The sequence below is a fragment of the Erythranthe guttata genome, chromosome 4 (assembly GCF_056151865.1).
Source record: "Erythranthe guttata isolate IM_541 chromosome 4, IM_541, whole genome shotgun sequence".
Taxonomy (NCBI): Eukaryota; Viridiplantae; Streptophyta; class Magnoliopsida; order Lamiales; family Phrymaceae; genus Erythranthe; species Erythranthe guttata.
The window spans coordinates 19698930-19712120 of record NC_142536.1 but is presented as its reverse complement, the minus strand read 5'-3'; the positions used below and the strand labels follow the sequence as shown (position 1 = coordinate 19712120).

General features: G+C 33.6%; 3 protein-coding genes and 1 long non-coding RNA gene across 4 annotated transcripts; all 4 read right to left on the bottom strand.

The window, feature by feature from the left end:
- Window positions 1–63: 63 nt before the first annotated feature.
- On the bottom strand, window positions 64–2803 carry LOC148771362 (uncharacterized). Its single transcript, XR_016030959.1, has 3 exons — window positions 1656–2803; window positions 978–1024; window positions 64–116 (listed from the first exon to the last, which is right to left on the bottom strand). It is a non-coding gene; the product is annotated as an uncharacterized LOC148771362 (long non-coding RNA).
- Window positions 2804–4360: 1557 nt separating this feature from the next.
- On the bottom strand, window positions 4361–5216 carry LOC148771361 (uncharacterized). Its single transcript, XM_088817291.1, has one exon. It carries the CDS (start codon window positions 5131–5133, stop codon window positions 4459–4461), a length of 675 nt encoding a protein of 224 aa, XP_088673417.1. The 5' UTR covers window positions 5134–5216; the 3' UTR covers window positions 4361–4458.
- Window positions 5217–6346: 1130 nt separating this feature from the next.
- Window positions 6347–8088, bottom strand: RHS18 (root hair specific 18). Its single transcript, XM_088817691.1, has 4 exons — window positions 7748–8088; window positions 7370–7549; window positions 7110–7269; window positions 6347–6977 (listed from the first exon to the last, which is right to left on the bottom strand). The coding sequence occupies exons 1-4, from the start codon at window positions 7982–7984 to the stop codon at window positions 6556–6558; spliced, it is 999 nt and encodes a 332-aa protein (XP_088673817.1). The 5' UTR covers window positions 7985–8088; the 3' UTR covers window positions 6347–6555.
- A 3560-nt stretch (window positions 8089–11648) lies between these two features.
- LOC105970110 (FANTASTIC four-like protein (DUF3049)) lies at window positions 11649–12688 on the bottom strand. Its single transcript, XM_012994903.2, has one exon. It carries the CDS (start codon window positions 12483–12485, stop codon window positions 11769–11771), a length of 717 nt encoding a protein of 238 aa, XP_012850357.2. The 5' UTR covers window positions 12486–12688; the 3' UTR covers window positions 11649–11768.
- Window positions 12689–13191: the final 503 nt, after the last annotated feature.

Genomic DNA, 13191 nt, shown 5'->3' with positions numbered 1-13191 from the left:
CCGAAATTGATTATCGGAATAATGTTTTCTTGGTCCGTACAGCAGCTCCATGGTCTTTGATAATGTGTTTATCCACCATTGTTAAGTATTAACTAACCATTTGCAGCTTCACCATTCTGCAAATGAAATTACCGACTTAGTTCGAGCATAATAGTGGTATGGTACATGACCAAAACAAAGAGTAAACAAGGAAAATTTATCAAACGTCCCTCGTAAAATCGATTGTATGGTTGTAACGTTACTTATTATTATTTTTTTTATTTTGTTTTAACTATATAACATCTTTACAATTAAGATTTCTTTGTTAACCAAACTATCGAAAACGAGAGCTTAATTATATAATTTTGTACCCATATCTTATCCGAAAGATAAGAAATCCTGTGGGATCCCACACATCACCTGGAGTTTCAAAATCTCCCGCCATCACTATATATCCTTTTCCATACCCAATTCCTATAATAATTAATAATCATACATTAAAAGATTAGCCCTTGTGTGTAATTTATTTTAGTTGCACTTATCTCTGAGATGAAAAGTTAATTTCATACTTCACAATCAAAAAAAGATGGAAAAAATCCAACGAAAATTGTTGACAAGTCGTTAAAACTTGTCGTTCCACTAGTTGGGTTTTGATCAAAACACGATTTCGACAAATTAAAAAAACAGATAAATTGCAGAGCCTTTTTTCAATATGCAGTAACATGTTCTGTAATAAGTAAACCAACTGCCTACCACCAAGAAGATTAATTCAAGAAGCAAACATATTTTCTTCTACACGTCTTATGTCAGGTAAATATGGGTGTAATTAACATTTTTGAGTTGTGTAATATTATTTATTTTATTTTGATCAATAATTAAAAAGTGTCATGGAACAAGCAAGTAGGTCAAGCTTCCAACAACCTCAGTAAATATATTTGTCAGAGATATTTCCCAAAAGACCAGAACATTAAATCCATTACACAGGGTTAGTTGGTTACCTCTTTTCTCCACTGCACCACATTCAATTCATTTTCTTCAACTTACCCTGAAAGAAAATTAAATAAATTGAAATGCCCCATCACAGTTTTGTACAGTACTATACTACTGGTTGATAATAGTAATAATGATAATAATAGAACTGGAAATGAATGGCATTTTTACAGACACATGATTGTCTGTTGAGCATAGTATCTGTAGTGGATTGGAGATAAGATAGAAGTTTTATTTTCTTGATATTTGTAGGGCTAAAAATCAAATCACGCTGCTCGATACTCAGATTCCAAATCACTAGCTAAAAATCAAATTTTCTTGTCTAAAAGCACAGATAATTAAAATTGTATGGGACATTTGGGCACTAGTGATTTTTATCCATGTCTGTTTTGTTAGAACATTTAAGATATATCACAAAAATAAGTCGATAATTCAAGCTGCTTAAAGTCGAATATTTTTAGGACATTTGCAAACACCCTCGACTTCAGAAATAAGCAATTAAAATATGGTTCATTTCATGTTAAAATACACTAAAAATGGTTTATTTCATGTTAAAATATGCATCCCTTTTCAAAACATTACGAGCCAATAAAGGAAAACGGCAACAACAAAACTTTCACTTAATAAAGAAAATTAAAATGATGCTGCCTTCAATAAAGGAAAATAAATTTAAGGGCAACACTTACTGGTTGTGCCTAATTCCTTTGGGCAGATGGTTCTTTTCTGATAAATGCTTCCAAATTCTGCAGCTCTACCAAAAGATGTCACTTTTTACATGTATACATACATACTGAATTGATACACAAAGATGGTAACTCAATTAGTAAAACCGTTATCTTGATAAGTGATCAATTAACCTAAAACTCTAAGGCCTCGTTTGGTTGGGGAGATTAGCCATGATTAACTAAATAATCCGACTATGTTTGATGTTTGGCATCCCCAATAACTAGCCAGGCCGACCCGCAAATATTATGTTAATTATCATGCCTTTTAGAGAGTTTTTTTTGTTGGACGTCCCAAGGTCCGATAAAATAATTGGGTTACCATTAGATTGTTTAATCTTATCCTGGCTACCAAACGAGGCCTAAGCCAATTAAATTTTCTCACCCCATATAATTATTTTTATTAAGATATTGTATGTTCTTCCAAAAGAAGAAGCAACTCGTAACCTTAACAAGTGGTAATCCTTTACACACATTTATTGTGAATCTAACACAACTAGAACATAAGGCTCTTTTAATGCATGTCATATATCGTCGAGCAATCTCAAGTACAAGTACTTACGTTGATTTTTTTTTTACTTGTCCTACGATCTACATATGTCTTATTCAGACCATATCTGCTCTATTCCAGGACTTTACCATATTACTGCTAAATTTTGATAGCAATTTATCCAGTCCTATCACCTAAATAATCTGTCTAATTATTACTGTAATAACATTTCTGCAACACAAAATTTCCAGCTGAATCTGTACAAGAATGCGTAAAATTGTTTCGAAACTCGAAATAATCTGTCACGTTTTATTAAAAACATTTTTTTTACCAGGCCATATCAACTTAGTAAGGCAAATTAATACCAAGAAAACAGAAAGGGACAACTCCAGACAAAACTGGATACAACTATCGGCCAAAATAGTCCCGCAGAGTATTTAGTAGTAAGTGCTGCTGTCACAATTCACCAACTTATTAAGGCAAATTAAGGCATGTCTATTATTCCGGTGCTATAATAACTACGTACCTCATAAAATTTTGGTGTGCTTTTCTGTTAGCAGTAAACCTTTTAGTGTTGTTAGCACCTTCATCTCTGTGAATGAAACTATAATAAAACCTGTGCTGCAGCTGTGCAGCATGTAGAAAGTGGACATTACGTAAAAAAAAATTAAAAAATTAAGGATCCATGTATTTAAAATCAACCTCGTTTATGGACCTTGTTCGGCCACAGACTTACCTCTACGAGAGTATTCATTTTATTAAGAGCATATCAAGAACAATCAACTCCTTCGACCACGGATAAATGCAGAAAATTATGCTAAATACGAGTTATTTAACTGTCTGTTCGCATAGTGCATATATAATGACCCTTATGTAACGAGGTAACTGTCATTTTGAACCAGTGACAAATCCTTATTATTAATTTCATTGTCAATAAACATATGTATTCTCCCACGCAAATTCGATAATATTGAAAATAAATGAAAATCGAAAGAAACAGTCACAATCCATTGTTCTTAACTTAGTAACGATATCAGAGTAAGTGAAATTTTGGTAGTTTCTTATGTGAATAAAACCAAGATTAGTAAGAAAAAAAATCGAAAACATTTTTCAGTTAAGAACATTCACAAAGAAGGAAAACTGAATATATGAAAATTAATAACCTCCTTCAACAATCTCGAATTGTTGACTCACTGATGCAAATGACCTTGCTAACGATTATCTTGATATCAATCATCATAATGGTTATCTCTACATATCCCTCTTTCCTTTATGTACATATGTTTATATTTTTAAAATAATATAGGATGTGGGATATGTTATCAGGAATCAGGATCAACTCGGAATAGAATTCCAATCGATAACCAAATAATTCACATCAAAGGTAGCATTCAATATCAAACAGGAACTTATCCCTTATAAACACCCTGTTTCCCTCAACACTCATCAAAGTATTTTATCAAATTGCATTTCTAACTCAAGGATGGACATGCCTCGAACCGTGAACAAGGATCAATTGACACTTGGAATTATCAATATTATAACCTCATACGTGTAACAAGATTTTCTTCATATAACAAGTGAAATCAGAACCTTCCAGAAGAACCAAAGGTCCAAAATACATATACGGCAAAATGAAATTGGGTAGCAGATAACGAAGCAGGGCACATATGATAACATAAAGATCGAGGCCCAAACCTTTATGGAGCCGCCCGATTGACATTTCGTTTGATTTTGGATTCTTTTGTAACATAGTAGCCTCTTGCAAATACTGCCCTTTGCTTCCAGTAACAAAAAGCTCCCAGTTTATTCCAAGATCGACTTTGCGACACTTCTCCAATCCAATTTGACAATTGACATTGAATTCATAGTGAAGGAATCATTTGATGAGAAATAACACAAACATATTTGATGAGAAATAACACAAACATAAAAATCTTGAGAAATAAAGAATACGGAGTTATCGACTACATGTCAGTTACATGAATCTTCAGAATTCGATAAATGAGAAATTACTGGCTGTATAGTTTCTCAAAATCTTCAAAATCTCACCTAAGAGTTTCGACATAAAATCTTGCATCAATAACGAACGATAACTAAGGCACCAAAGATAATATCTTTAACAAAACCGAAAGGATATATATTATATATTAAAAAAAAAAAAAAAAAAAAAAAACGATGAGCAAATAAATGAAATTAGCTATTAGTTCAATGGACATTATGAACAATCTATCCCTACATATTTACAATGTAATTGAAAACAGATGAACCAATCAATCAATCGATAAAACCGGTCTTTCGCCAAATCGCGTTCCGCACCTGCCTGAGATCCCTCCCCTTCAATGTCCGACCAGCCCCCTCCATTACGGAGCACGCCAGCATCGGGGAATGCCTAGCAGCGACCACCTCGTGCGGCGGCAATATGACGCCACTATCGCCATCCTCCTCCTCCCCTTCAGATACAACATCTACAAAATCCTTCGCCCTCCGCCGCAGTGCCGCCGGCATCGCCGGAATGTTCACCGGCGCAGACTGGTTCCGAAGATGCGACCTATCCGCCTGCGGCGGCGGCGGCCGCGGAATCATTATCCTGGAGGAGGTTGAAGCGGCGGGGGAAATCGACAAGGAGGAGGAGAGGGACGCCGAGGCGGATGCCTTGTGGTTGAACACGGGTCGGGCATCGGATCCTGAGTCGCTACTTGCCTTCGAATCGCTGTTTAGAGCAGCTAAAATTCCGCGATTGCTGCGTTTCGGGTCGGAATTGAAATTCGGGTGGGTCGGGGAGGGGGAAGAACTCGCCGAAAGAGTTGTAAAAATATCGTGCTCGGAGAGTTCGAGTGGCGGTAGGGTGGAGGAGGAAGACGGCGGTTGTAATATCCCCAAAAATCTCTCGGCGGACGGAGGGCTACGTTGCTGGCGGAAACGGATAGCGGCGCCGACAAGCGGTTCCATCGCAGTGGTTTGCGTGATTTTGTTTGTGTGTTTGTGTGTGTGAGAGAGAGAGAGAGAGGTGGCGGCGGGGATAGTGAGGGCTGGCAAATTATGTGTATTTGTACTCCCGAGTGGGAGGAATCCTGTGTGCCCGTGCTTACCGTGAGGCTGTATACATGTGTTGTTCGTTGGGTTTTTATTGGACGCGTAAACTCAAAGAAAGGGAATGATTTGCTGATAGTGCAGTTGGACGTGGACCAATTGAAATAATCGGATACTAGATGATACAAATTAAATTTTAAAAAATATTTTATTTTTCTTTGCAAAAACTTTTATAAATAGACCGTGAGTTATTTTTGCTCAAATCTATTTTTAAGTGTTTGCAAAAAATGAATTTTTATTTTTGTTTCTTTTAAAATAAGTACATTTAAGTTATAATTTGTTAAGCACTTATGACACTGATTTTTCTATTTAAGTTTATTTTTCAATAAATTTGTGCACTCCCAACTTTTAGAAATAAGCACTTAAAACAAACTTAATTCACGATCTATAACTTATGTTTTTAAATATTTTTTTGCAAATTCAACCTAAATTAGAAAATAGATAGAATTGGGTGGCCAATTGAAAACCGAACATATGAATCGGACTTGAATTGTTAGATTTCAGTTCGGCGCCAAACGAGCCGAACTCCCCAATTCAAATTAATGGGTTGAAGGTCCAATAAATCACAAAAATCAGATCGGGCCAAGAATTCGCTTAGTATTCAATATAATTATTATAGGATAATTTAGCACTTGAAATATCTGCTAAAAAAATATATTTTACCAGTTCAGATCAGTAAATATTATTTGACTGAATGGGTGTTTGGCTAAGCTTATAAGATGTTAAAATGAGCTTATAAGATGTTTAACAGCTTATAAGCTCTTCCAAAGTGTTTGGTAATTTTTTCAAAAAAAGATCTTATTTTTTTTAAAATAAGCTGTTGGAGAGCATATAAGATCTTTTTTTAAAAAAATACCTCTACCCCACCTTTTTATTTAAGATCTTATAATGAGTAAAAATAGGAAATAAGTTCATTATCCAAACACTCTAAAAATTAATCCTAAAAATAAGATGTAACAGCTTATCAGCTCTTAAAACATCTTATCAGACGTAAGAACTTATCTGCTGTTTAAAATAAGCTTAGCCAAACGCACCCTTAGACCAACAATATATAACACAAATGTATCCTGGATTAAGCAAACCGAATCAAAGTACAATAATTTCTGTAATAATTTAAACTGGTCAATAGCAACAACAAGCCAATCAAAGTACAATAAAATCAACCTCATACAAACTTAATTGAAACAAATTAATAAAGTGAAGCAAACCAAATTGATCAAAGAATGTAAAAAATGGACACTTCATCCAAACAAATGATCTTAATTATTTTTTTGGAATTAATTAAGGCTTGTTAATTGCTCGACAAGAACGCCTAATCTCCCCCTGTTTACCCGTGAGTACTTGGACCGAGCCCAGTTTGACCATAGCTTGTCCGAATTTCGTCGAAAAGTCGAATCCATTAGCAATGGCCGAGACGGTGGGCTTAGTAATCGGGTCGAGAGCCAAATCTTGATCGATTTGTAGAATCCCTCTCTTCGAAACTATTTGCCTATAGTACGAATTATCAACCGTCAATGTACTCAAAGGGTTTTGATCAAGATTCACACTATTGTCGACGCCACTAGTATTGTTCTGAGGGCATCTTTGTCTCAACGATGTAAGTAGATCCGAATCCATATTCGGGTCGGGTTTACCCGTGTTCTTGAAATTGTAGAGGCGGTCGCGGAAGAGGGAGCAGTGTGTGATTCCGACAGTGTGGCCACCTTCAAAATTAAATTAAAAAAAAAAAAAAAAAATCGTGCTATAAAAACACACTTTTTACGGGGAGTTTTGTGCAAAAAAATGCATAACGGGGAGTGTTTAGCAAATTTGGTATAATGTTAGTTAGTTATTACCTAGAAGATAAACCATGTCAATGGGAGTAAGTCCTTTTTGAGCAAAGGCTTTGATGGAATCTGAGACCGTAACCGAAGGAGACGGAAGATTCACATTCTTCGCTAAAGACACGACCCCGTCTCGTCTCCCGGTTTGTACGACGTATCTTCCTCCTCCGCCCTAATTGAATTAATTAATTTCAACATTTTAAGTTTAATTATATTGGAGATCATACTCTCATCATATATTTAATCATATTAATTAATTTTGGATTAATTACCAGAGCGACGGATTCTCGTGTGGCAATAACAATGATATCAGCACACGAAACGAGGCCAGGGCAGATAGCTTCCACCACCGATTTAGCCGCGTCGATTAATTCGTATCCGCGCACGCTTAGATTTGGAATCGCCGTTTTCTCACTGTTGCTTCCGTCCAGGAGAATTGATGCATCACACCCCTTTAATTTATAATAACAATTTAAAAAAAAAAAAATTATTTGATGCCAATGCATGCATGCGTATATACAACTATATATATGAGACTAGAAAAAAGAGAAAAAAAAAATTAAATATATGTGCCATTTATTTATCATAACTAATTGGAATTAGAAAAAAAAAAAAAAAAAAAGAATGTGAAAATGAAAATGTGAACTCACATTGACAAAGCAGTCGTGGAATTGCATGCGGAGGAGCGCAGCGGTTATAGTGGGGTCCCTCGAGTACCGTGTTTTCACAACCATGCCTACGATCGCCTCTACATCGGCCGATCGGCATTTGCCTTGGTAAAAACCTACTTGTAGCGGCACACTGCCACCTTGGCACTGCCCGCTCAACGTGGCAATGACCGCCAAGAATAATGCAACTAGTATTGCAGTTCTGCTCGAGCTCGACATTTTGTTTTTTTTTTTCTTCGAAAAATAATATATAATAAGTAGAAATTAATTAAATTTCTCTTATAAGAGGGGGGAATTGAATATATGTGTTAATATTGATTGATATTGAAAGTAAATCACTTTTGGGCTATTTATATGATGAAAATTTGTGTATTTTCATTAGAACGTGCAGTCCTCTAACTGTGAAATCAAAAAAAGAGTTAGGTATTTATAAGAATGTTCATGCACATGCACCTAATCTAGCTATATATATATAACTAATTAATTAGTAGATTAATGTAATGTAATATGATATTAGTTTAGGGATTAGAGGAAGGTATGTACTTAATTTTTGCTAGTGATCGCAGTTAGGAGTCCTAACTTAGGACTTTGGTTTGACTTGTGGGAATAGTTATTGCTTTCAATATACTCACTATTGAGTTGTTTAAACTAATTGGGCTTTAATTAAAAGTTCACAATGTAGGCCTTAATTAATCCAACTATTTTCTTGCTAATGGGCTTTAATTAATTGAGGTTTAAGGATGTCGACGCTGAAATAAGTTGTGCAGGTGTCCATTGACCAAACCTTCTTTTCCTAATTTACAACCACCCCCTGAGGTATAATCAATTTACGAAAAAACCCCTCTTGTTTGGATAATTACATCTAAGGAAATGTGCTCTAGTTTGTATTCTTTTTGTGTAAAAATACAGTTTCTGATGCACCACAATCTGATATATATATATACAAGCTTAAAAATACACATTATGATCATCTTACTTCAAAATGTGGAGTTCGAATAGGATAAAACGGGTACAAAAGTGATAATAATCCATATAATCTCGAAAATTCCACTAAATTTGAAACCACAAGGGTGGACGTGTAAAAATATTTATACTTGAGGGGGTGGTTGTAATTATCCAAACAAGAGGGTTTTTTTGTAATTTGCCCATACCTCAGGGGTGACTGTAATTTACCCATATATATATATATATATATATATGGGCAAATGGCAAAAAGGCCCATCACATGGGACTTAAATACATTTTGGTCCACAAAAAAAACAGTATCTCAATTAAGCCCATTCCCATGTCTTTAGTCTAAAATACCCTCAATAATATAATCTTATCAATTCCACCCATTATGCTCTAACTTCCTTAATATTACACATTGACCCCGGATTTAAACAAATATATCACATTAACCCTCAAAAAAAAAAATTAGAAAATAATTTTGTTTCTGAAATGTTTTTTTTCCGGCCAGATTCCGGCGTTGACTTTTTTTTTTTTTTTTTCCTGAATTTTTTTCCGGCCGGTCAACCACCGTTGACCGCCGGTCTCCGCCGTTGACTTTTTTTTTTTTTTTGAATTGTTTTTCTTAGAAAAAAATATTTTAATTAATATTACTGTATTAAGTATTGACTACTAAATTACTGTCACAGACAGTAATATTACTGTTTGGGACAGTAATATTATGAATATTATTTTTTCGAACAGTAATATTATTAATATTATTGTCTAAGACAGTTAAATTACTGTTGGAGACAGTAATTTAACATCAAAGGCAGTAATATTAATTAAAATAATTTTTTTTAAGGAAAAAAAAAAAGGTCAATTAACAGTTAAATTACTGTCTCCGACAGTTAAATAACTGCCGGAGACAGTAATTTAGCAACGAATACAGTAATATTAATTAAAAATATTTTTTTTAAAAATAAAAAAGTCAATTAACAGTTAAATTACTGTCTCCGACAGTTAAATAACTGTTGGAGACAGTAATTTAGCAACGAATACAGTAATATTAATTAAAATATTTTTGAAGAAAAAAAAAACAAAAGAGTCAATTAACAGTTAAATTACTGTCTCCGACAGTTAAATAACTGCCGGAGACAGTAATTTAGCAGTCAAGACAGTAATATTAATTAAAATATTATTTTTAAGAAAAAACAAAATTATAAAAAAAGAAAAAAAAAAGTCAATGCCAGAGACCCGGCGGTCAACGGCAGTTGACCGGCCGGAAAAAAAATTCAGGAAAAAAAAAAAAGTCAACGCCGGTCAACGGCGGCGACCGGCGGTCTCCGGTGGTGGCGGGTCAAAATTGGGGTCAAAATTGAAATTAGGGTTAAAATTGGTTAATTGATGAAATTGGGCTAAATTGGAGTTAAATTGGGTTTCAATGAATTGGGGGTAATTTTGGTATATATAAAAGGATTTTCCTTATTTGCAAATAAGTTTGAATGAGCTGGATTTATTTGAAAGACAAAAAAGTTGGATGTCCCTCTTTTAATTAAGTGCCCTTGTCATGGGCCTATTTGCTATTACCCATATATATATATATATATATATATATATATATATATATATATATATATATATATATATATATATATATATATATATATTTTTTTTTTTAATTTCCAAAATCCACTTTCAAAATGCATATAATATGGGCCCAAAATTGATTGATTCTTGTCCGTGAATGTGATAACTTGTTTGATTTATGTGGCATAAAATACAGTTGTATGGGAAATGATATTCATCATTATAATTTATCAATAATCTTTTAAATATTTTGTTTAATATTAAAAAAAAAAAATCTTCACTTTTCGAAAAGCAAATAAATTAATATTTAAATAGTATTAAATAGGTGTTTAAATATATATATTTGTCATTAGTCAAAAGCCAATAATGGGTGAATAATCCTTCATCTACTTGGAAGTTGTGTGGCCACACAATTATTTTAGCCTCAATAAATTAAATATATTTATATGACTATTAGTATAATTTATTATAATTTAAATATATTGTCCCTATATATGAATAGATACTTGTCATGAGATTTCGAGGAAATCTAAATTGAAATTTGTTTGTCACAAACACTTTATGACTTTTAGTTTTTCCTAAGGAAGACAACAATGGCTCCAAGATTCTGTTCTGAGGCCTAATCATGGTGTCCGGACCACAAATAACAGCTACTTTTTTTTGTTTTTATTTGCACCCTCCGAAATATAGTTTTTTGTCATTTTGAACCCTTAAAAAAATTAATAGCATTTTACTCCCTCGAACACACAGTATATTATACACAAACACAATGAAACCTAGAATGAAATTTTTAAGCTAATGCAGCGAATTTACCATTTTTAGTAGTACTTTCTTACGATGCTAAATGTTAAATCAAAAAAAAATTATATTCATCAACCCTTCAAACGAAATTTCAGCTACAAAATGCAAAATAAAATGCATCCCACCAATATATTTTTAAAAAAAATATATATATCAGCTATTTTGTTATTAAGTTAAAATTATATTTTTTTACAAAGATTTCTACCAATTGCAATAAAAGATCCATCAATCGAATAATTTAGTCAGAAAATTTTATTTTTTTATTTTGAGAAAATATAGCCATTAAGTAACTCGGAGTGATTTTTATTTTTTCGCATTTTGTATTCTCATAATTAGGGTAGATTTAAAAAAAATTCAATTGATGGTGCAGCGTGAATGATTTTGTGAGTTTCGCCAGTGCAAAGTGCTATTAATTCTTTTTCGAATGTGCAAACTGTCAAAATACTACATTTCATGCAACGTTCTATGCCGATTCCGGCACTCTAAACTAAGATTGTTAATTAATATCCTTTGTTCCAAATCCCAAATAAAATCTAACATTTCAAAATTGAAGCAAATCAAGATGTCAAGAAAATGAAGATAAGTAAGGCAAAAGCCACACAATTCAATAAAAATTACATCTTTAAAAAACACAAGTTATGCTAATTAATTAACACTAACAAAAAAGAATTCCTCCCTTGATCAATTACAATTCATCTTCATGTTCAATATTCTTGAATATTCTATCTTGATTCTCTTCTTCTTCTTCCTCCTCTTCGTCTGAATGAATAAACTGCATTTTCAAACGTCCATTTTCACGGCATGCATGCAAGAACGACTCCTGCATCGGAATTCTCACCTCCTTCATAATAAGCCTCCCACCTTCCCTGTAAGATATGAAGCACAACCATGGCTTCCCGGCGCTCCTCCCGATACACGAAAGCGGCGGCGGAGTCTCGCCTGTAATAATGGAATATCTATGATAATTATTCTCATCTATCTTTATCCCCAAGATACTCATCCTCCTCCTCACTTGATTCTTCCTCCCCGCCTCGTCGTTACACAAACCGTCGGCCTCGTCGAAGCTCTCAAACCCTAACCCTTCCGTGCACATCGACAAACTCTCCGAATTCATCGACGAGAAGCTCTCGCTGTGTCGGAAATCCTTCTTCTTCTTGATCGATGACGGTGGTAATGATTTTGAGCCGTTCGATATTTTCGATATTTTCGTTGGCGAATTATTATTATCAACGGCGTGGTTGTCTTTGAAATGTAATTCGCCGAATAACTCCGTAAACGACGGCGGCGTATTGTCGATGGATTTTTTAATGTGTTTCCACGGCGAGAGGGATTCGAGAAACGATGGAGATTCCGACAAGGGTTTGTCGAATATGTGATCAAAACTGCCACAGGCTGCCGCCATGTTTTTTTTTTTTTTTTTTTGGCTACAAAGAAAAAAATATGTGCCAAAAATGGCGGTGACTGAAAAAAAAAAGAAAAAAAGAAACCGTGAGTGTGTGAGAATGTGTGTGCAGAGATATACAGAGATTGGGTGTTTTGCTGATAAAGTCAAGAACAAAAAAAATATGGTAAAAACTAATTAGTAGGGTTGCTGCATTTGTGGTGTGCCTCAGAAATATTGGGTGGTTATAAATTTATAAAGATTTGATTTTTTTTTTATTTTTTTTTATAAAGATTTGATTTTTTTTTATATATATATATTTTATTTTGGATGTCCTTATCTTCTGTTATGTTCTTCCATCCCTGAAATTGTTCAATCTTATCTTAATTAATTTCCCTTGTAATTCTCCTTTCTTTGTGGTTTATTTATCACTTCTGTCTAACAGAATTTCGAGTTTATCATATCAAAAAAAAAATAAAAACAAAAAATTAAAAAAATAACATTACGTATGAAATAAGGAATTTATTGCATTTAGAACTCATGTATGATGTATTGTATACCGGATTTGCTATAAAAACATATTATTATAAATATTAGCAAAAAAAAAAAAAAAAAAATCTATGATATATATTTTTTTAGCAGACAACCATTAAATGATGAATTTAAGATTCAAAGAAATGACTAGTTTATAATCTATAGGGCAAATTACCATTAGCGAGGTAAACTT

Coding starts and splice junctions, on each gene's coding strand:
- LOC105970110 (XM_012994903.2), bottom strand. CDS start 12,485: ATGGCGGCAGCCTGTGGCAGTTTTGATCACATATTCGACAAACCCTTG.
- LOC148771361 (XM_088817291.1), bottom strand. CDS start 5,133: ATGGAACCGCTTGTCGGCGCCGCTATCCGTTTCCGCCAGCAACGTAGC.
- RHS18 (XM_088817691.1), bottom strand. CDS start 7,984: ATGTCGAGCTCGAGCAGAACTGCAATACTAGTTGCATTATTCTTGGCG. Junction 7,550..7,747: donor TCCACGACTGCTTTGTCAAT/GTGAGTTCACAT, acceptor TATAAATTAAAG/GGGTGTGATGCATCAATTCT. Junction 6,978..7,109: donor TGACATGGTTTATCTTCTAG/GTAATAACTAAC, acceptor TTAATTTTGAAG/GTGGCCACACTGTCGGAATC.